Source organism: Ambystoma mexicanum, chromosome 6p, assembly GCF_040938575.1.
Source record: "Ambystoma mexicanum isolate Mex_15411 chromosome 6p, UKY_AmexF1_1, whole genome shotgun sequence".
Lineage (NCBI taxonomy): Eukaryota > Metazoa > Chordata > Amphibia > Caudata > Ambystomatidae > Ambystoma > Ambystoma mexicanum.
The window spans coordinates 1,134,508,318-1,134,532,338 of NC_090935.1; the positions used below are offsets into that span (position 1 = coordinate 1,134,508,318).

General features: G+C 47.9%; 1 protein-coding gene across 2 annotated transcripts in view; it reads right to left on the reverse strand.

The window, feature by feature from the left end:
- SMARCA2 (SWI/SNF related BAF chromatin remodeling complex subunit ATPase 2) overlaps positions 1-24,021 on the reverse strand; it is a 3,136,185-nt gene that overhangs the window by 1,975,589 nt on the left and 1,136,575 nt on the right. For both annotated transcript variants that reach the window (XM_069625745.1, XM_069625746.1), the window contains exon 16: positions 10,654-10,817. In XM_069625745.1, the coding sequence (XP_069481846.1) occupies positions 10,654-10,817 (164 nt within the window). The remainder of the gene's footprint in view (positions 1-10,653; positions 10,818-24,021) is intronic.

The window sequence follows — 24,021 nt, forward strand, 5'->3', positions numbered from 1 at the left end:
GTGAACCTTGCCAAGGTACAAGTTACATTAGTAGACTTCAAAGCCATACTGCCAGATGTGAAGATTTTCCTAGACCATGCATCCACCTTTTTATCGTCCCTATCTGGAGAGATTGTAGGGTATGCCGCATTCTTTGTGGACGTGGCTGCCTGTACTACCAAACTTTCCGGAGTTGGGTGTTTGCTGAGGTATTCCGGATCAGATGTGCAAGGTCTATATTTTGCCACAAACTTTCTATTTACTGCCCCTATAGCTTCACAAAGTTCCCATGCTGAACTAACCCTTCTTTGCAAGGCAATATGAAATGGTAGAATGGGGTCTTGTTGGGGTGTTCCAGATAATATATCCATCATGTCATCATCTAGACAGACTGGTGAACTCCTACTCCACCCCATGAATTCGTAACTCTGCTCCTGAGTTTTCTATAACTCATATCAACCTGTTCTGATGGGTCTGGTTTGTCAAATTCATACTCTGGAGAAGTATCCAGGCCACTTGCTGTTTGTAAACATTCTTGCAGATCTTGAATTTTTGATTGAGGGTTAATTAACTCCTCTGGGACAGAAATTGTGCCAAATTTAACACCAGCAGAGGTTACTTCCTCCTCTTCTGATGAGTCTCCCTCATAGATGGATGACATGGTCCTGAAAAAATCATGTCGACTCTCAGGTTGAAAAACCTTTTCAGGCATTACAGGTCTTTCCCTTATTAAAGGTTTGGGACTCGCCAAAAGCGTCGATGGCGCGGAAGTTTTAATCACCTCCTTCGACATCGAAGGAACTTTCGACGACCTCGATGTAATCGTCGAGGGAGCCGTGGAAACCGTCGAAGGAGCTTTTGTGGTTTTCGAGCGCGAACTCGACGTAGCTTCCTTCGAGGGAGTTGTCGACTCGAGGACCTTCGAAGTCTTCGACGGCGTCAATGTCGACTCCGATGGCGTATGATCTTTCAACGCCATTTTGTTTCCCTCTGCCTTCGATTTATGCACCGAAGGATCTGCCTTACGAGGGGATCGAGAAGAATCTCTCGATGAGTCTCTCAATGTTTTTTTATCGTCTTTCCTTGTTTTGGACCTTCCTCTGTCACTTTTCTTGTGAGCAGGAGCATGGTCTTTAGCTATTTTTGAGGGGGTCTGGGACGCGTTCTCAAAAATATTTTGCTTGGAAACTCGAAAAGCTTCCCATTTTCTCAGAGAGTCATGTTTAGATGGACATGTGATAACCTCTTCCGAAGATGTCGAAGAGAATGAGGGAGATTGATGTCGTCTCTTAGTCTTTTTAGAAGACGAAGAAGACTTCCTCGATCTACTCCTCGAATGATGTTTTTTAAGATATGACTTTGAAGACTTGCCAGAGTCTACCTTTTTTAAAGTGGACTTCGATAAACCCTCCCCCATCGCCAGTTTACCTCTATGCTCTTTTAGGGCTTTGTGGGTCGACTGGCACGAACCAGTTTTCTGTACGGTGGTCGGGACCGAGGCACCATAGACAATTCTTATGTGGATCCGTCGGGGACATCTTTTTTCCACATTTTAGGCATTTTTCAAAGCCGGTCTTCGGTGTAGAAGGGTCCGAAGACGATGACATAGCTTTTTTTCACACAAAATACTGAAGCGCCGTTTAACTTGATCCGAAGCGAAGCTAACGGAAAAACAGAACTGAAGCCAACGGGCGCACTTGAGGCTCTTATACAGGGGACGACATCAGTGTTCGACGGATGCCGCGGAGGGACATCAATGCCACGGCCTCGAGTGGAGCGCCCTCTGCTGGAGAGAGAGAGAACATTTTCCGAGGCAAAACCTAAAGGTAAGGATATATCTAAGTTGAGGAATACGTGGGAGGACACAATCCATTCGAAAAAAATCAGTCGTACGTTGAAGCCCACATGAGCCAAAATGATGCCTGAAAGGGAGCTAAAAAACACATGTAACCTTGTCATATACATATGCAAATTATATAGCTTTCAGGGGGAATGTAGCTCCTGAAATAAGGGGGAATCGGGGACCAATGATGCCAAGCCAAGGATTGCTGCCTCTAATTTCATAGTAAGTTCATTACCTCCAAAGTTGTTCAGGAAAGTGACAGCGTCTTGGTAGATTATATAGAAGGGTCATCATGGACAATGGAAGCACAAGTCAATGTTCAAGCCGGTTCCTGTGCCTGGAGCATTTCAAGGGCTTTACGCTGCTTCCGTTTCCTCCCATCAGGGCCCTTTGGCTTGCGGGTACATCTAGGACGATCATTTGCTGGTGTAGAGAGATTAGGGTCCTCTTCAGCAAGGAAGGGGATTCCGAGCAGAGTGGAGGCTTCTTCCAAGGAGGATACCAGACAGTGTGCATTCTGATAGTCAAAAAGGAGGTTACATGGAAAACCCCATTTATGTGCGAGGGAGTGATCTTGCAGCCAAGTGATGACTGGGCACAAAGCTCACTGTTTCTGGAGAGTAAGCTGCGCTAAGTCCTGAAATTGATGAACTTTCACACCGCAAAAGGCATATTCTTAGAAACCCTTTTGCTTTCTTCATAATGACCTCCTTTATGTGGAGAAAATGGACCCCGGTTAGAACGACCAGAAGAAATAATTTTCTCTTCTGATATGCGGAGAACACCCTGTGTGTTAGATCGAGGCCCAAAATCTCACGAAAGAAGTCTTGAACATATGTCACCAGCTGCATGTCCGTAACAGTATGGGGGACACCTCAAAGCCTTATGTAGATGCGCCTCGATCTGTTCTCCCCATCCTCAATTTTCATCACCATTAGTGCCGATTGTTTCTCAAGCAAAATCAAACACTGCTACATGTCTGTCTGGTCATTAGAGATATCCATAATTGAACCTTCCCATGTCAGTTTTCTGTCCTTTCATTGAGTCAACATTCTTGCCGATCTCAATTACTGCCGGGGTAAAATCCGCCTTTCATGCCCAGATGTCTCGCTTCAATTCTATCAACATCTCAGTCTTCCGTTTTTGAAGGAGGAGAGCAACGTCCACCTTTGTAGCCGATATGGGCGCCTCCTCTTCCAGGGATGAGTCAGCCTGTGCCCTGCCCTTACGCAAATGCACTCAAAGGGGTCTGATTTAAAAGTTGCAGCTTAGCACTTGAACTGAAGTCAGCATTCAAAGCCAGACAAGTATTGTCTACCCCACTGGTCACACCACTATGCCACCATAATAGACACAATGCACCCATAATCTTCTGTCCTCCAGGACGCAAACGTGTGAGCGCCGGAACCCAAATAGCAAAAAGGCCCGTCTCCTCGTCTCAATGGAGCCCAACGCAGGAGTTAATACTCAACCGCACACCCGCTCCTTCCTCCTTCAGGCCACACTCAGCATGCGGCCGGGAAGGTAGAAGGAGGCGTCCTCACCTGTACATGGGGCTGTGTCCACCAACTCTCCCCCCTCTGCACACCACCTCTCAGCGGGCCCATGGATTGGACGGCCAGTGACCCGCTCACATGGCAAGGAGCGCCCGGGCAGCAGACATGGCGAGCAAGCTTCACGGCCATTACCGCCGTGGGCGGGCAGCTGCAGGGCTGCCGGCGCAGAGCGGCTCACTCATCCGCCCCAGGGTCTATGTCCACCAGCTCTACTCCTCCGGCTGAGTCCCGTAGTCAGGTGGCCACAAATCGATCATGCAGCAGGGAGCGCCTCGGAAGGCGCCATCTTGACCCCGCTACATTCAGAGCCCCAGATGTGCCTGCAACTCTGCCAGATGGGCCTCCCAGCACCCCACATTCAGGCCCAGTCAGCACCAGGTGGTCCCCCAGCTAGCAGCACCTCTGTATTCACCCCCGCTCAAATTAAGGGTGTGGGATGACGTTGCTGCTGTCATGCCCTCTTGCAGGAGCCCACAGACAGGGCGTGACTGCATTACTCTCTCGCTTGGCCACGCCCCTGTGTATGGTGTTGAACGATTTTCTTCCGTATGTATTAGTTCTCTAATTTGGTTCTTATTTACCTCATCAGTTATTCACTTGCTTTGCTACACCACAGTTGCTAAGATTATTATCTGTGCTGAAAAGTAAAGTGTTAGTGCTCTGAAGCCAGAGCACCCCTGAATTGAATGTGTATATAATAGTAGTGTACGTTTAGTGCGATACTTACCTTTGGTTATTTGTGATGAGTTTGTCACTGCTTAAATAAATAATTTTATTTGTATACATTCTGCTTAACTAGTATTATTAAGGGTGCTCTGTGCTTTGAACCCTCCCCCCCACTCTCTCACCCTCCTAAGACTAAGCCTTGCTGCTCAGTCAAACTACCCAGATAGATGTTGGCTGGACATTACTGCATTTCCCTTTTCATCAGAATAGGGTGGTGTCTCAAAATCCATCCACAGGGCTGATTCTGAGAAATCCATCTTAACAAAAGGTAATGTTTGAATGACGAGGCATTAAGATATTTGCTATGGTGGTTATAGAAGAGAGAATATTTCACAAGATGATGAATCTGTGGGAGGAAGGTATACATTAGAAATAGGCTGTACTTTGATCCACAAATGAAAACTTTATTACAGCAAGTACAGAAGAATTCATATCCAGAACAACTTAGTATTATAGAAGGATACTGAATACAGCAACATACCACAAAATAGAACTGAAACTCAACATTAAATAAATATAAAAGACAATATTTGAAATCAAAGAAATAAAGAACAAGTTACTTCTTACCTTGTAACGTTCTTTCGACGGGATGTTCCTCCGACGTATTCCTTATCTTAGATATCTCCTTCCAGCTCTGCTGGCCTCGGAAACTTTTTCTCTAGAGGGCGCTGCGCGTCGACGTCCTCCGAGTCGATGTCCCTCGACAGCCGCCGTATCGACGTCGACGTCATCCTGCCTATAAAGGCCGCGCGCAGCGTCCGTTGCTCAGTTCCGCTTTGTGGCCACAATAATTCTTTCTGGACTAGACTAATCACCCTGAAGGAGCGTAAGCTGCAACAACAAGCGAAGTAGAACTGCGGGGATGGATGAGAGGGTCGATAAGGAATACGTCGGAGGAACATCCCGTCGAAAGAACGTTACAAGGTAAGAAGTAACTTGTTCTTCGAAGGGATTGTGTCCTCCGACGTATTCCTTATCTTAGATAGGCTCCCATAGCAGTATTCTATCATTGGAGGAGGGAGTACTGACTTCACGCTGTCTTCTATTGATGAATAGAGTGCAGTACAGCCCTTCCAAACCTAGTCTCTTGACTGGAGGAGGAATCCAAGTTGTAAAATCGTGTAAAGGTATGGACAGACGACCATGTAGCGGCCGCACAGATGTCTTTAACCGGCACACCTCTTGAGGGCCGATGAAGCTGCAATACCTCTGGTCGAATGAGCCCTAAGGTTTTGAGGGGGCTCTTTCCCTGCCAGTTTATAACATTCCACAATGGCTAGAATGATCCATCTGGAAATGGTCTGCTTAGTTATTGGTAACCCCAGCTTGTGACCTGTGTAACCTACAAACAGCTGGTCTGCCTGTCTTATCCTGGCTAGTCTACTGATGTAAAAACTTAAAGCCCTTCTAGGGTCTAGCCTGTGTAACCTCTCTTCCTCTTTCCCCGGATGAGGAGGAGGATAGAAAGATGGTAGGGTAATCTTCTGAGTGATATGGAATTCAGAAACCACCTTTGGGAGGAAATTAGGCTTCACTTGCAGGACAACTTTGTCTTTGTGAAAGATTGTATGAGGGGGTTTACAAGAAAGATCTTGTAATTCGCTCACCCTTCTAGCAGATGTAAGTGCTATTAATAAAACAGTTTTAAGGGTAAGGAATCCTAACGAACAAGAATGGAGTGGTTCGAAAGGTGTGCCCATCAGGAAAGTTAGGACTAAGTTTAAATCCCATAGGGGAACTTGGAATGGTCTTGGGGGATAAACATTGGTTAACCCCTTTAGAAACTGTATTACCAAGGGTAACTTGAAATAGGATGGTTCTTCCGCAGTGCGCTTAAAGATGGATAGCGCTGCGAGATAGCCCTTAATGGTGCCAACTTGAAGGCCTGAATTCGCCAAATATAGTGGGAAGGACAAAACCATTGGTGTACCACATGAAAAGGGGTCGATATTCTGTTCTCTACACCAGCTGAAAAATCTGTTCCAACGGCAGCGGTATAAAGACTTTGTTGCTGGCCTCCTTGCCGAAAGCAACACCTCCATAACATCATCAGGGAGGTCCCAATCCTTGTACCTCAGCCTTTCAGAAGCCAAGCGTGAAGGTTGAGGGTTTTGATGTCTGGATGGAGAACCTGACCTCCCTTCTGTGAGAGTAGGTTCTCTCTGAGTGGAAGTCGAATTGGAGGGCAGATGGACAAGTCTAGAAGGTCCGTGTACCACGTTCTCCTGGCCCAATCCGGGGCAATTAGGATCATGGTTCTCCGGAATCTTCTCAACCTCCTGATCATTTGAGGAATGACAGGGACCGGTGGGAACGCGTACAGAAGCGGAAACTCCCAGTCCACTATGAACGCGTCTCCCAGAGCTCCTCTCGGGGGAAATTCCCTTGAGCAGAACAGATCACATTTCCTGTTGAGGCTGGTGGCGAACAGATCCACCTGAGGGGTTCCCCAAAGGGCAAAGATCTCTTGAAGGACTTCCTGAGCTAGCTCCCACTCGTGGGAGACTGTGCTCTGCCTGCTCAGAGCGTCCGCTGTCAAGTTCTTCTCTCCGGCTAGGTGAACTGCCGATAGAGAGATTCCTTCTTGGATTGCCCAAAACCAGAGCTGCATCGCCTCTCTGCACAGGGGTAGTGATCCTACGCCTCCTCTTTTGTTGAGGTAATGCATGGCCACCGTGTTGTCCGTCATTATCAGGACATGTTTCCCGTGTACAGCTGGCAGGAACGCCTTCAGCGCAAGTCCGATGGCTCTCAGCTCTAACAGGTTGATATGTAGTCTGGACTCCGATGGAGACCAACGACCGCTGATCGTCAAGTCGTTGGCGTGGGCTCCCCACCCCGTGAGTGAGGCGTCTGTGACTACTGTTATCTCCGGCCAGGGTTGCCAAAATTGTTCTCCTTTCAGAATGTTCTCCTGACAGGCCCACCACTGAAGGTCTCGAGCCACCCTGTCGGGAACCTGAAGAAGATCTGTCATTCTCCCTGAGAATTGTGACCACTGAGTCCTCAGTGTCCACTGGAGGGCTCTCATTCTCAGGCGAGCCTCTGGCACTAGGAAAATGCAGGATGCCATGAGGCCTAGCAACCTCAAAAAGTCGAAGGCTGGGAGACGTTGGGCATCTTGGAACTTGGTAACCATCTGTAGAATATCTTGAGCCCTCACCTCTGGTGGCGAGGCTTTTCCCAGGGAAGTGTCCAGGATCGCTCCTATGAACTGGAGTCTCTGCGATGGTATCATTTGTGACTTCTTTAAATTGAGGGAGAAGCCCAGTTTGTGAAGGGAGTGGCACACGTGATTTAACTGGATCTGAGCTTATTCCGAAGATACAGCTCTGATCAACCAATCGTCCAGGTAGGGGTAGACGTGAATCCCTTCCCTCCTTAGACTTGCCGCCACTACCGACATTAACTTGAAGACCCTCAGGGCGGAGGTCAGCCCAAATGGCAGCACTCGAAATTGATAATGAGAGTTGCCAATTGCGAACCTCAGCTATTTCCTGTGTTTGAGATGGATAGGCACATGGAAATAAGAGTCCTGAAGGTCCAGAGATACCAACCAGTCCTGGAACTGAAGGGCCTGAAGGATCTGAGAAAGAGTGACCATCTTGAATTTGTCTTTCCTGAGGAATTTGTTCAATTCTCGCAAATCCAAGATGGGTCTCAGTCCTCCGTCCTTCTTTGGAATGAGAAAGTAAGGGGAGTACCAGCCCTTGTTCCTCTCCGCTACAGGTACCGGTTCTATGTCACCTTTCTCTAGCAGGTCCATAATTTCCTGCAAGAGGAGCGGATCTGGAGCTTTCTGAGAGCTGATCCCCGGTGGATGACTCTGAGGTATGCGTAGGAAAGGCAGGCAGTAACCTTGGGCAACTGTTTCCAATGCCCAAGCATCTGACGTGATAGCCTGCCATACCGCCAGATGTTGAGTCAACCTGCCTCCTACAGGTGTCCTGTGAGGGAAGTCCTCAGAGTGGTTTTGGGGCGGCTGATGCAGATGCCGATGGTAAAGAGGCACCTGCTGTTGCTGCGGCTTTTGAATATCTACCCCGTCCACCTCGGGTAGTTCTTCTTTGTCCCCTTTGAGCCGGTCGTCCTCTACCTCTTCCGAATGCGGAGTAGAAGCGAAAGGACTTGCTCCTTGCAGAGGTTCCTGTGGGACGAAAAGGTGTCTGACGGATTGCAGCGCCTAGGGATTTTGCTGCTGCTTTTGAAGTTTGCAGTTTCTCTAAACTGTCATCCGCCTTTTTCCCGAACAAAGAGGAGCCATCGAATGGCATGTTCAAGAGCCTGGCTTGCACAACCAAGCGAATCTCCTGGTTGTTGTACTTGCCGCCATTGCTCTGCTGATTCTGTCAGCTGAATCAATGCCCGTCTGGAGGGATTCGCACATAGCGTCTTTACCGTCCTGTATGATATTCAGGAACGCCTCCCTTTCTTCTCCCTCCGGGATGCAGTCAGCCGCTGTAGAAGCACACTCCCAAAGTGTATGGCTGAATCTAGCAAGGGTGCAAGTAGCATTAACAGATTTTAACGCCATGCTACATGCCGAAAAAACTTTCTTTGCCATAGCATCATATTTTTTATCGTCCCTGTCCTGTGGGACGGTAGGATAAGCCGTCTTGACATCAGTAGAAGATGCTGCCTGTACCACCAGACTTTCTGGGGATGGGTGTTTTGACAAAAACTCCGGGTCTGTAGAAGATACCCTATATTTTGTAGACAGTTTTTTATTTACTGCCGGGACGACATCTGGTGTTTCCCAGTTCGTCATAATCTTCCTCTGAAGAGCTTTATGAAAAGGCACCACAGGATCCTCCTGTGGGCCTTTGTCAAGAATATCCGTGAGGTCATCTTGTTGGAAAGATTGTGAAGGTGCAGACCACCCCATAAACTCTGTGATCCTGGCCATTAAGGCTCTATAGGGGGTTTCAGCATGCTCCCCCGGGTCTGGCCTAGCAAACTCTACCTCAGGGGAAGTGTCTAACCCACTTGCCTCATGTAAGGAATCATGAAGATCCTTTAATCTGCGTTCTTCAGAGGAAAATTCCTCTCTAATTGGGGTTACAGGTCCCTGCAACTCAAATGTGCCTTCCTGTTCAGACAATTCACCCTCTTCCATAATTGAGGACATAGTTCTCAATTGTTCTGAACTCAAATGGTGTAAACCCCATTTCCAAGGCAGAGGGTGCCGAACTTGTCATAATCGGCCTCGAAAACGTCGATGTCGTCGACGCTGAAGGCTTCGAGCGTGGCGTCAAAAACAAAGGCGGAGGCCTCGATGACCTCGACAGAATTGGGATTCTGCTCGACAATCTCAACGCCATCGTCATCGAGGACCTGGGGATAGTCACTGGGTGTGTCGTAACCGTGACTTTTCTTGGCGTCGATGCCGGTGTCGAAGCTGGCGTCGAGTCGACAGACCCGTGTGTCGAAGGTCCCTTCGACAACGGCGTCGAAGACACCGACCTCGGCGTCGACGGAACCTTCGTCGACAGCGTCGACGGAACCTTCGAGGAAGGTTTTGAGGTCATAGTCCTACTCGAGGGTTCGAGACGCGTTCGAGAGGTTTCCTTCGCCGGGTACTGCGACTCGCTGCGTTTTTGACCTTTGGGTCTTTCGACTAGAGCATCGCTCTCGGCAGTCTTCGAGGGGGTCGAGGCCGCTTTCTCGAAGACGCTCATCATATTTTTGCGGAATTCCTCCCATTGAGCCCGGGAACTATGTTTCGTGGGGCAAGGAATTCTCTTTGGAGAGACAGAGGAAGAGGAAGACGGAGAAGGGGATCTTCGACGTCTCCTCTTCGAGTGCTTCGATCTCGAGGAGTGATGGGACCCACTCCGAGACCTGGAGCGCGAATGGTGACGAGGAGACAAATGTCTCGACTTCGTCGAGGAAGAAGAAGCTTTAAAAGTCTTCCCTTTCTCCAGCTTCCCCCTACGCTCCTTCAGGGCCTTAGCTGTCATGGACATACAGTCCTCGCACTCCGAACAATGGTGTTCAGCTCCCAAACACCACAGACAAACTCTGAGGGTCAGTCAGCGACATCTTTTTCCCACGATCTCTGCATTTTTTGAAGCCGGATCGAGGAGTTGTCGGTTCCGACGAAGACGCCATCGAGTACGGTATCCAATAACTCGAGGTAAATAGGATTAACCTGACAAAACTGAGCAACGGTATTCCGAGGCACTGAGTAAGCACGGAAAAACGGAACTGAGCAACGGACGCTGCGCGTGGCCTTTATAGCCAGGATGACGTCAACGTCGATACGGCGGCTGTCGAGGGACATCGACTCGGAGGACGTCGACGCGCAGCACCCTCTAGAGAAAAATGTTCCGAGGCCAGCAGAGCTGGAAGGAGATATCTAAGATAAGGAATACGTCGGAGGACACAATCCCTTCGAAGTACTTGTTTTTTCCTCTTCAGTCAAACTATACACATCTCCATTAATTCAGTGCATTACCTGAACATCTGGCCCTCCCCCATACAACCATCCCCCTCAGGTATTTTGACCACACAAAGCCATAAAGATCAGGAAAGCTTATTTGTACTTACGAAAGAGGAACAATGATGAGATAGGGGCCATTGAGCCGTTTATGCTCCATCAGATAGGTTATAAGTGCGATCGTCTGGATTGTCTTTCCAAGCCCCATTTCATCAGCTAAGATTCCATTTAAATTGTTATTATAAAGTGACACCATCCATTCCAAGCCTTGAACCTGAAATGATGATAGAGTGGTACAATAATAGGCCAGTCACAAAAGAAATCAGGATACAGTCCTTCTACATTGTGCTTTATTTTCCTCCAATATATAAATTCATAATATACAAATGCTCTTCTCTTCAGATTTCTATTTTGCATAAGGTACGTTTAAACTGGTTTTCTAGGTTGTGTAAAATAACTTTTTTAATTCAGTGACTACATAAAGGCACATTACAAAAGACATTTGATTTATGATATTTCACTACACCGATTATATAAACTGCAATATGTGTAAGCAGAAAGCATTATTCCAAGATGGCCGCCACAACCTGAGGATATTTTTGCAACTCTCTCCACCACTGCTGAATGATCGGCCTGCTATCCTCGCATATCCCGACTTATCCCGACTCCGCAACGTTGCACTTGGGGACTCTAACATCCTGTCACACAGCGGAACACGAAAGAAACTGGTTGCACTTTTAATCCGCCAAGATAAGTTGTTAGCAGCGGGTCTACGGATTGGACTGGGCGTGGCTGCAAGCACCCAGCGTTTGCATTATCCCTCATCCCGATCATCTGGGAACGGGACAGATTTCGGGACAACTATATCTGCCAGGGTGGACTTGTGACAGAGTATACAATTTGGGGCTCAGATTTGCCCTAGGCCCCGCTTCACAACGTAGGCACTTGCCTTTGGAACCCCTTGGTGTGGGCTGTGACGAGACACGCCTGCATTTGCGAAGTAGGAAAAACCCACGGCACGGACAGGGTATGGCACAATTGCCCGGAACACTCCCGGCAAGTGTTGTGGCCTTAAAGGACGACAGGACGCTGTAAGAGGTTCCAACTGTCTTTATTGTAAGACAAACGGGTGGACCTTAAACTGCCTTAACTCGGGACAAACATTTACTCACAGTTCGGTTCAGTTCAGCTTCATGGCTTCCCAGTTAACTCACTGTGGGAAGGGTGTGCACAATGATGGCACGCTGCAAGCTTCTAGGGCCCCCATGCAGCCTCCTGTGGCTGTGGACTTATGCCCTAGAAGCTGTGACTGGAGGCTGCTCAAAACCTCCTGTTGTTGCCTCCTTATCAGGAGCAGCGCTGTGGCATGACCTGCTTGGTCTGCCGCTGCATCAACACTGGCGGGAAAGCTTTCCCGCGGAGCGTGGGCTCGCGAGATCACGTATGCCGAGATCTCGCGCGATCACGCTCCCGCGATCACGTGATGTCCCCGCAGCAAGTCTATTGTTAAGCGGTGTGCGGTGACTGACACTGTTGGGGAAGTGAAATATTTCGCTTAAATCTGGGAATTGTGCGCAAAAAGGACAGTTTTGCTGCATCTTCACGGCAGGGGTGCCTATTCATATTTTCTTTGGTATCAGCTGTTTTGGGCCCACCCCTCTCCCTTACTTCAACGCTGGCAGGAATCACACAATTTTGCCTGCAATAAGGACTGCAAGAAAAGCAGACTGGATGGGATAATCCTTTAACGTCTCCATATGCAAAAGTATCCGGTAAGACATCTGCTAAGTAGGCAATAAACAGAGAAGTTAAGGGCCAGCAAACCCACAGCAGTTTAGCCAATTTATATCTACATTGATATAAACGTGAGACTTGTACGTCGGCGCCAGTGGAAAACTACAGAGGGCTTTTCCAGCCTCTTGCATAGACATAGCGCCCAAATAACAAATGCTGTGCTGGGACAAATAGGATTGCATTGTTACGCATTCCCACAAGGGCAGATCATATATCTATCTATACTCAGTGGTGGATACGCACTTCAAGCTGATTTCCCTTGTGCACATCTGCAGTTACCTTACTAGTACTTAAGCTTATAGCCAGTGTGGACTATGTCACATGCTGAGGGGCAAGAAGAAAATTATCCAATAGCAGCCCTCTAAGCACACTCTTGAGAAACAGAATCCGCTTCAGAGACTCTGGGGGGCAGCGGGTTCGGAGACAGCTCCTGCATGTGCAGCAGGGCAACCTTTTCTATCTGAAGGTATAAATGTCCCGGAAAGGGCAATGGCGGCTGCCAAAGAAGATTTTGTGACATGTTTTCAACAATTCCAGGATTAATTCTCCATCTCTTTCCAATTGCATGTTTACTTAGTTCATGATGGAAATAAAACAGTCACTCTAGGATTTTAGCAAAGACATTGCTACACTTGGCGAGCGAAGAGAGGTCAATGAAAAGGCAATCCATGAGCTTTCACAGTAAAGTAAACAAACTGACATTGCATTAGAAGAACTCAGCAGGGTGACACGAAACCTCGAATTGCAATGCGAAGATTTAGAGAACTGGTCCAGACGGTCAAATATCCGGGTGAGAAACCTTCCGGAATCAGTTCTGGACTTTCAGCTAAAAGAAGCAGTAACCCATATATTTGTCAACTTACTTTTGGGGGAAGAGACTCCTGTAATATCTTTGTGTTAGGCAGATACCTGTGCAGTTCCCTTAGGGACCACTGCAAAAAGCTTAAGACTACAGGTGTTGGCAGTAAACCCAATTGGTAGCAGTCTGCACCACCCAGATTTACCTGGTACCTGTGGCTGAGCAGTTAGACTTCTCTCAAGAAGAGTTAGGCAGTATATAGAGTATACACATTAGGTACAAAAATAAAGTAGCACAAGCAAACACTGACCAGAGCTTTGGTATAAAAGTATATAATTATTTATTTAAAAACACACTTGTAAAAATACACTGGCACTAATATGTCAAGCAAGTTCAAACACAGTCACTAGACATATATACACCTCTCTGATTAATTATTCGACAAGTCTTAGGAAAAGAACACCACTTATTATCAACACAGAGGTGAGCGCTTAACCAAGATGGCACTCCAATAATTTAAAAAGGGAGAGAAAAGGCAGAAATAGTAAAGCACACAATACCAACACATTTAAAAGAACCACAGCAAGTCAAGAAAGGCAGAGTCTACGCTAGAGCAAAAAGTTCATAGGCCAGGCCCACTCTTGGAGAGAGCAAGGCGGAATGTGCCCAAGATCACACAGTTGAAGTACACTTTAAAAGTCTTTGCAGATAGTTCAAAAAGGAGTTGGATCAGTTCAGAAAACTTAGATAACAGGTCCCAGGTTACCCCAGGATAGAGAGTCAAGGATTTACGGGACACCTTGAATAGTTTGTTGCAAGGGAGACCAGGCGGGAGACAGTACCTGAAATGGTGAGAAAGCTCCAGCGGGGGCAGTTGTTCCTGGCAACGGGTGCAAGTCAGTGCTTCGTCCAGGGGAAGAGAAGATCTCGACGTGGAGGAAAGCTGGAGGTCGTTGCGCTGCCAGGGAAGAAACCAGCAGCGGAGTTTCCCGGTTAAAAGGTACTACCATTTTATTTGCGGTAGTGGTGAAGCGTGGCTATCCGGCCGCCGGGGTGCTTGGCACGGGCGATTCTACCACAAGACGATCCAGGAAGGCGAAAAGAGGGCGACCTGGTTAACCCCACGAGCTCAAAGGAAGAAGACTCTCCAGGAAGAAGATCTTCTCTGTCGTTGGGAAGTGGTGAGTCGGTTCAGCAGGGCTCCACCGGTGGTGTCGTCGTTGCAGGTCGGCTCAGCTTCTCCCTCTTCGGATTCTTTAGGTCCTGTGGCGACTTCTGAAGTTCCAGTCCCCAAAGCCCTGCTTTTATGCAGAAAACCCGCATTCACCAGTCCTAGCTGTCACTCAAACATGCTAAGTGGTGAGCCGGGCGGCTCACCACTGGGCCAATCACACAAGAGTGCGAATTGAGTTGCCGAGGTAACTCAGTCCAGGGTGCCTATTCCCCCCATCCCACACATCCTGTAGACCCAGACAGAGTGGCACCACTTTTGGAGGCTTCTGTGTAGAAGCCCGCCAAAAGTGGAACAAAGGGCTTGACTTAGGTTGGAGTTACAGAGACGAACACAAACGCCATTTTAAAACCGAGTCCTGGCAAAAAGACCCAACCGGGGAATAAATATTAAATAAATAACCCAGCGGTATCTTTAACATTGCACCAAAAAAGTGGTGCGTTTAAAATGAATGGGAAAATCCCATAGGAAATATTCCGGTGGAATATTTCGCGTGGTAACCACTGCCACCAGCCAGAAACTCAACGAGGGGGGACTGCACAGTGCCCCCTCGAAAAACAGACCCTGGGGCAATCTAATTACCCCTACCAGTACTTCCACAATATGATGGTTTGTACTGGTTATGTTCACAATTTAAGACTAGTAAAGTCAATGGTGACTTTACATGCCCTGGGAGACAGTAGTCAGTCCCAGGGTATGGAGTCTACGTTTGGGGGTCACTATGACACCCCTGTGTGACTGCACTGAGGGTGCTGTGTAACACTTACCAAAAACACATGAAGCCCTATGGAGTAAAAGACCCCATAGTCCATAAAACACATTACAAAGTCAAAGGACATTCTCAAATCATGCCTAAGAGTGGGAGAAAAAGAGTCTCACTCTTAGCAGGAGAAAAAAATAAACCCCAAAAATCCAGCAAAGCTAGGTTTGGGAAATTAGCCTATACAGAGAATTCTCCCTAACACTTGGACCGCCTACATCGAATTGGCCCGAAAAGGAGCAACCCTGGAGCTCGCATACGAGACGTCAAATGGCCTTGGCTGCTGGCAGCCCTAAAAGAATATGGAACCTGAAATGGGTGAAACTACTGTATAGTACGCCACTAGCCAGAGTCAAGACGGGAGCAATCATTTCAGAGAGGTGGCAACTCAGTAGGGGCACCAGACAGGGCTACCCTTGGTCCCTGATGCTGTTTATCCCCGCACTAGAACCATTAGCGATATATCTGAGACAACATTACGAGGAGGTGGGAATCTACATGAAAGGAGGGACACATTTACTATCAATGTATGCCAACGATATGCTGTTATACTTGAGGTATCCGGAGGAAAACGTACAATATATCTTAGAAGTGATGGAGCGATTTGAGTTGCTCTCTGGCATCACAATTAACCCTAAGAAGTCGTGTATATTCCCTGTGGGAGAGATATAAAGGGATCCTGCTAGAAAATCTACCAGTATTACCAATACATTGGGAGACTAGAACCTTTAGATACCTGGGTATTGACATCCATCCCACGGTGGAGGCTGAATATAAACATAACACAGAGAAGGCAGTGGCAAACATTGAGAATAGCATGAGATTCTGGGTTAAGCTCCCTTTGGGCATGGTAGGGAGGGTGGCACTGTTGAAGATGGTAGTATTGCTGATGTTGTTGCATTTTTTTTGGAAATATACCATACATGATACGCAAGCGATTCTTTGTCAAACTTCAGAGTTTATGTAGAGGGTTCATCTGGCACAATACCAGGAATAGAATAGACTTGTGGAAACTGCAGAACATGTATGATAAAGGGGGCATAAAACTGCCCAAATTTGAGGTCTATTATCTGGCCAGCCAATTACAACATGTGGCTAAGTAGCTAACGGAAGACTCAACATCGGAATCCAGATTGTTGAAGTCTGAAAGTGTTTCGTTCTTTTTGAAAGAATGGATATGGCTGCCAAAACCAGAGATAAAAGGGTGTACGGGGATGTTAGAACTGGGATGGAAGATGTGGCGTAAGGCTTGCCAGGCCATGGAGAACGCAACCCCATGCTCTCCACAAGTGCCGCTAGTGGCATTGAACGGAGGGGACGAGCAACTGAGGAAGACTATTCGTACGCACTGGGAACCGGTGGGCATTGCAAAGCTGGGAGATGTATGGCTAGATGGGAAGGTAATAGAATTTAACGTACTGGTAAAAGAAACGGGTCTACACTTAGGGCAGCATATAACCTATACCAGACTGGTACGGCGGGTTGAAGAGACATGGTCTGAAATAGTGCTGGAAGACCAACCCGACACAGCCATAGAAACAATTTTTGATATCTCAGAGGGGGGGCACGAGGGCTCTCGAATCTATGAACTGCCGATGTCCAGGGTGGGAAAGGAAGTGACTCAGCTGAGACGGGTCTGGGAAGAGGAAGCCGGGGAACCCATGGAGGATGGGTTGTGGGAGAGGGTCCAGAGATACCATAAAAAAGTGTCTAGGAATGCAAGGCTGCAACAGATCCAGCTATAGGTCACTCACAGAGCGTACATGACCCCCCCCCCAAAGGATTGCTCGATTCAAGAGCGCAGAAATACAAACATGTCCCAAATGTGGGGAAGTGAACGCAGGGATGATGCATATGTTTTGGGCATGCCTGGAAATCAGAAAATTCTGGGGCGACGTAGCCCACTGCTTAACCGAGAAGGTGATCACGTAGATGTGGAATCTGTGTGGGCATGCATGGTAGGGGGGTTTTCTAGACCGCGCAAACTGAAACATGTAAGTAAACTTGGCATATATACTTGCCAAGCGCAGAATTGCCATCGGTTGGAAAGCAAACAATAGGCCAAGGGTGGAGGTCTGGTAGCATGATCTCCAGAAATGGGCAGAAGCGGAAACAGAGGTATGGAATGCAGCGGCCAATAGGCGGGGATGAGTAAGCGGAACTCTGATGGCCTGGAGACACTAAGTGGCCAGGCCTGCCTTAGCGAACATGATTCCTCCGGAAATACAGAGGAGGAGGTACCCCACGAGGAAACAACAGCGGAGGGCCAAGTGGAGTAGGCTCGAGTTAAAAGGTGGGGGGGGTATGGGGTGGCAGTGGACATGGCACGATTCTGTATATGATGCTTGAAGTTACATGACATGCACTTTTGTTTTTTTTTTTTGTTGATTGGATGTTGTAAAAGTTAATAAAAACTGTTTGAAAAAAAACCTGCAAATATAAGAGGCCTGAACAGACAAGCAAAACACAGGAAGTTAGATGCTCTTTTGGGGCATCACCAGAAAGATTTGTTGGCACTCCAAGCGACGCATTTATGTTTATCAGATAAATATAAACTGCGTCTTCGTCGATATCCGGTGGTAGTGCAAGGCAAAGCAGGAGCTAAAGTGGCAGGGGTCCTAGTTGCACTGAAGTCTGGCCTACACTGTAAGGTGTTGAGAACACATTTGTAAAGAGGGTCGATATGCCTTTGCTATTGCAATTCTGGGAATGGGCAATAAAAGATTAACAGTGGCTTCTATATATGCTCCCAATATGGGCCAAGAGGCCTTCCTAAAATCAGTTATTACTCAATAAGAAGTGTTTAGTGAAGGGGAAATAATATTGCTAGGACACCTAAACATAGTTTGGGACCCCTACGAGATCGGAGTGCAGTTACCACCTTGATGCAATTCACACCATCTAAATTGTTAAAACAAAACATTGATGGACATTTGGTCAGCATTAATGGGGGAAACGAAGGGATACACATTATTTGCATGTGAACCGTTCTTATCCCTGCATTGATTATGCCTCGGTTTCTCTTAGGCAGGGTCACCTCAATAACTTGTCACCCATACATGCTTTTGGATCATGCACCTATAAACATTTTGATTGATATTGCAGGGATGATTCAAAAGGTTATGGACCTGGCGATTTCCGTCCTAGATATTCCAGGATACAGTGGTAAGAGGGGAAAATCTAGGGAAAAATAAAGGAATTCTTCGACATTAATTTGACACGTGAATTCTGTAAACAGGACATGGGACGTTTTTAAAGCTTAAATCGTGGGACCCTAATAGCAAAGTGAGACATTAACGGCAACAGAGATTAGCTTTGGGAACTATACTCAAAGCCGAATTACAACAAATAAAAAGGAAAAAATTGAAACACAAACAGACCCAGCAATTTTGAATGCATACAGAATAGCAAAAGGGAAACAATCTGTTTCGAACTAAAAAGGCAGAGAAATCTGTTGTATTTGCGCCAGGTTTATTATGTTAAGGCTAACAGGGCAGACAACCTATTGGCGAGGCAACTACGCTGAAAAATAGCTTTTCAAACTATTCATTCAATAAAAATCACTAGATGGGGATGTTATTTTATACATTCTATTTGAACCTATGTAGTACCAAAGACCCAGATGAAAAATCTCAGGTACAATATTGTCAAACAGTTATTCTTCACCGGATCTCTGTAATAGATCGGGAAACCCTTGAAAAAGATATCACCCCTGAGGAAGTCATGAAAGTCATACATTCGCTCCCCTCAATCAAATCCCCCCGGACTCAACTGATTTTCTTCACCCTTTTATAAGGTATTCTGGCAGGAGCTAGCTCCAAGGCTGGCGCAGTTCTACAACTATTTCAGTAGATCAGGATGCATCTCCTCCACTATGGAGCAAGCAAAGATAATGCTTTTGCCAAAGTCTGGTAAGGATCCAGGTAAATGCGGATCCTATAGCCCTTATTGACCTTGACGCAAAGATTTACTTTAAAATAATCGCAAATAGGTTAGAGGACTTGCTTCCCTTAATAATACACCCGGATCAATCCGGTTTTATAAAAAAAAACGACAGACTCATGATAACATTCGGCGCACATGTCATATACTGGAAATAGTGGAAAAACACTGATCCCTGCAATACTGCGGTCATTAGATGCCGAAAAGGCTTTTGACTGTGTCGAGTGGTCCTTCCTTTTCCAGACAATGGCAAAGATGGGCTTTGGTCCTCAGTTTATAGCGAGAATTAAAGTAAACTATACATCTCTGGTGGCACGTTTATTAATTAATGGACAACTATTCCCTCCTATCCCGCTTCAGAGTGGGAGAAAACAGGGCTGCCCCTTGTCACCTTTATTGTATGCCAGAGGCCTCAAGGCTTTTCTAGCAAGGGTTTGACAAAAACTAAACATACATGGTATGCAGTTTGGGGTGATAGAACATAAAATCATGGCTTATGCTGATGATATGTTAGCTATGTTACCCATCTCATAACCGACTACATCACTTCCTATAATTGAACGTGAACTGGGGATGTACGGCACAGTTGCGGGTCTGAAATTAATTTAGTTAAATCAGAAATATTACATTTATCTTTGCCCCTTACCACTGTATCCTCTCTTCGTACTCAAATTAGTGTGGCTGGACCCAAGGGCAGATTAAACTATTGGGAGTAGCAATAACCCGCGGATTTAGCTGGATTGTATGAAGCTAATTTCCCTCCCCTACTGAAACTAATTATGAAACAACTTGGACAAAGGGGTCCTTTATCGATCTCTTGGCTTGGACGGATGAATGTCATAAAAATGACTATCCTTCCTAAGATTTTGTATTTTTTCAAGGCATTTCCATTTCGCATCCCCTCCACATTGTTCAAAAAGTTCTGATTATATTTGGAATAACAAACCTCCAAGAGTGGCATACGAAGTTCTGACTACCTCCACCGAAAAAGGGGGAATGGGCCTTCCTAACTTGCAAAAATGTTATCAAGCTGCACAACTGAACGGGCATTGGGTGGATCATAATTGGGTGAAACGCTGTGGCTTTCTAAAAAAGATCGCCCCACTAACATTAATTTTTTTTTTTAATTAAATTTGTTTTATTTTTAACAATACCCACAAACCAATTTAACATCGTTGGTACATTGTTCAACAGTCTCTCCTGTTTTCCCCCTCCCACCCCTGCCCCCCCAAGACCACAATCTGTCGGATGAGTCTGTCGATTCAGGACTCGGATTGCAAGCTGCCTGCTTCTTCCGTAGCAGTGTCATCGTTCCTTGCATTGAATAAAGGCACAGTGAGCGCCACCCATTGTTGCAGATCTCCACTGTTGTATAGCTTCTGTTCTCGTAGTGCGTTTTCCCAGCCGTCACCCATTTTTGGAGGTCCCCCCACCACTGTACCACACTTGGGCCTCTGGTATTTTTCCACCCCATGGCGATGCGTCTGTTTGCGAATATGTACATCAAATCTTTTAGCTTGTTCAGCGGTTTGTTCTTACGACTTCTCTTATATCTGCCCAGAATGCATGCCGCTGGGGTTTGTATATCCAGTTCTACGCCAACCTCTGCCATCCTAGTGGTTATCTGTGTCCCAAAATGATGCATCACCCGGTATCCCCAGAACATATGAGTCATTCCGGCATCCGTTTCTTTACATTTAGGGCATTCCTTAGCACCTGCCCCTTGAACTTGGAGATTACGTTTGGTGTTCGGTATGCTCTGTTAGTGATGTAGAACTGTATTAGCTGCAATCTGGCATTTCTGGAAACCTTTTTATGGTAGTAGGTTATAGCTTCCCCAAGTAATGTCCTCGAGCTCTATGCCCAGTTCATTTTCCCATTTTGCCTTGCATCGAAGCTCTTCTTTGAATGTATTGTCCAGTAGTATCTCGTAGAGCCTCGAAATCTCATGGCCCCCCTGAGCGACATTTAGCATGTTCTCTATAGCTTCATGTTCTATTTCTTGGTTCTTAATGTCGGGGCCATCTTACTATGAGCTTTTCCATCACTGCCCTGTGCAGCAGGAACTGTCCTGTGGGCAATCCTGTGGTTTCTTGCATATCAGCAAAGGACAGGATCTCCTGTTCATTCATCAGATCCCCTAGTGTGGCTACTCCGCAGGGCACCCATCTAGTTCTTATTTCGGTGCGACCCCAGGGTCTACCCGCCATGGTCGCTGCTTTAGGGATCTGAGGGGAAATCTGGTCTATTACTTTCGTGATCTTACAGGCCCGTTTCCAAATTTTGATCCCGAGTTTCACCAAGTAGGGACAGTTTTGTGTGTTGCTTGCAGGAGCCCAGAGTAAATCTCGGAGGAACATTTGCGGGATGGCCAGTTGTAAAAGTCGTGTGTCCGTCGTGATCTCATCCGCCATCCATTTTACTACATGTCTCAGTTGTCCTGCCAAAAAATACAGTTCAAAATTGGGGATTTTCAAGCCTCTTCTCTCGTATGGTCTCTGCAGTGCCCCACTAACATTCATCGGAGTAAAATTACGGATTTAGCAGATGATGTTTGTGACTTAGAAGGCACAAAAAATAGTCTTATGACATTTCCTTCACTTCCATATTTTGTAACCCTACTTTTGGTCTCGGTTGCGATCCTCTGGCATTTTCCAAATGGAAACAAGCAGGGTGTCGGATATACGTGACATGTTTATCGGTAGGGACCTCAAATCGATATTGTCAGGTACGCCACTGGATTTTGGCGCCCCCCCACTCAAACAGTCCACCAGCAAAGAAACGTACCCTTTTCGAAAATGTTGCCATCACTAATCCTGGCAATAAGGCCCTAATATCGAATCTATATAAAATAATGAATGAGGGGGAGTTGAGAGGGGGGCAGCTTGGAGCCATGGCGGTCGGTCTGGCTCAGTGAGAGCTCCCGATTGGTGCCACGCAGCCAGTTGAAATGCATTGGTGATACAGAACTCTCGATCCAATAAAGCAGATGTGCCCCCTCCTCTTGGGGTTCATGTAGCCTGTTTTTGAGCGTCCTAAGGTCCTAAGGTCCTGGATCAAGCGGAACCTCGAGCGGATGGAGTGGCGAGGTGAGCCGCAACGTGATACAGCAAGATGGCAGTGATGCCCTTGAGCTGAGCCCGCCAGCGCTCCTGCACGGCTTGATACCCCAGCGCCTGAAACTTCCCTACGACGCCAACAGCTGATCAGCATTCCATCTGGAATTGCGCATACCCTCTGCGCTGAAGCCATCTGGCCTAACCTTCGGACCCCATGGGCCGTGCTGCTAAGGGATTCTCCCTCCCCCCATGCCGGCCTCCTGAAGTCGTGCCCTGCAGGCACCCACCAACGCCAGGCTCTGCTGCAGTCATCTCGGGGGAGTGGACGCAACCTGGCCCGACCCTGCAGGAACGTCACCATCAGCTGCCAAAGGCAAACACCAGCAGTCCTCCCACGAGCACCACCCCTGCCTGGGGGGTCCCCACCGGAGCCCCGTTGCGGTGAGGTGTCCAGGCGGCCCAGAACTGAACCAATCCAACTGCACTCCAGGAGAATCCCAGAACAACGGACATCGCGGGTGCGCCTCCGCAGCTTGCCCGAGCCGGCTGCCGCGGCCCCCTGCAACCTCACTCCCTCGGGATCGGAAAGTCACCTCGTTACCAGGAGGAGGAGCACCCAGCATACGGCCGCCACCCCCGCTACAGGGCACTCATCCACGTCTGGAGGAGGCGGTGTGGCCCACCCTTCGAGTACCTGCTGCGGGTTGCAGTCTATCCGGGTGAGGGAGTCCATGACCGGCGGAGGTAAGGCGGCTCCGGTCACCTGCCACAAAGCGTTATAAGCACCCAGTGTCCGGGGGACTCCCGTGGTACCCGAGGATCCATAATGGCACCGGAGCAATTGATCTTTAACGCTGGGATACCCCTGGCTCCATGGGGCTTCCTCTGTCTGAAGCTGTGGCCCGAGTCTGGGGAACTAACACCGAGCACCCCATCCCCTGCAGCAGAGGCCCCTAGGATTAGAACTCTGCAGCTCCCCCCAAAGACTTGCTAGTGAGCACGCCCGCATTGAGTAGTAGGCCTGCAAATGAACCAGGCAGTAAGTCTCCCAGTCTGCAGCCAACACCACCTGAGCATCCGAATCCACTTACTTCATCACTCAGGGGCCAGCACTTTGATCGGGTCCTCCGGCCCAGCCCCGGCCTCCACAACGCAAACCTCATCTCTGATCCTTCACCCACATGAGGTCTCACCTGAGACCCAGCCAGCCAGAGGCGGCAGTCACTTTACACCGGCCTCTGCACTCCCATCTGAGGTGGGTCACCCATACAGCAGTTCTGCACACCTCACGAAGGTCCTCTCACTAAAGGCTACACATCGAGACAAGGCGACTCACAAATCTCAGGGGTCTCCCTAGCCTTGAGCCAGTCAACCTCGCCTAGTCATCGTAACCCCAGGTGCTCAAGGGAACCCTAACACGGGGAATCTGGGGACAGGCACTTCGCCCACAATGGCCAAGAATACGAAGCCATCCAAGCAGACAGACATTTCGGACCTACTGCTGACACCTGCATCGTAAAGACCCAGAAGAGGGGACCGCCCATAAGTGTCTGAAGCAATCACTGAGGACGCACACGCTGAACCAACCACGGGGGCCAAGACCCAGGCAGTCACAAATTCTGATCTCCAGGAACTCCTGGCGGCCCTTACAAAAGAATACCAGAGGGGCACGGAAGAGGTCAAGAGCAAAATCACGGTCCTAGACAAACGACTGGGGGAACTGGAGGTGAGAACGGCAGAGGCGGAAACCACCCTCTGTGAGCACAGCCACGAGATCGAGAGAGGAGCGGACAGACTAGCCGCACTGGAGGCCAGATGCGAAGCCCTTGAACTCCAGCAGGACGACGCTGAGAATCGCTCCCGCTGCAACAATATACGCTTGAGGGGGATTCC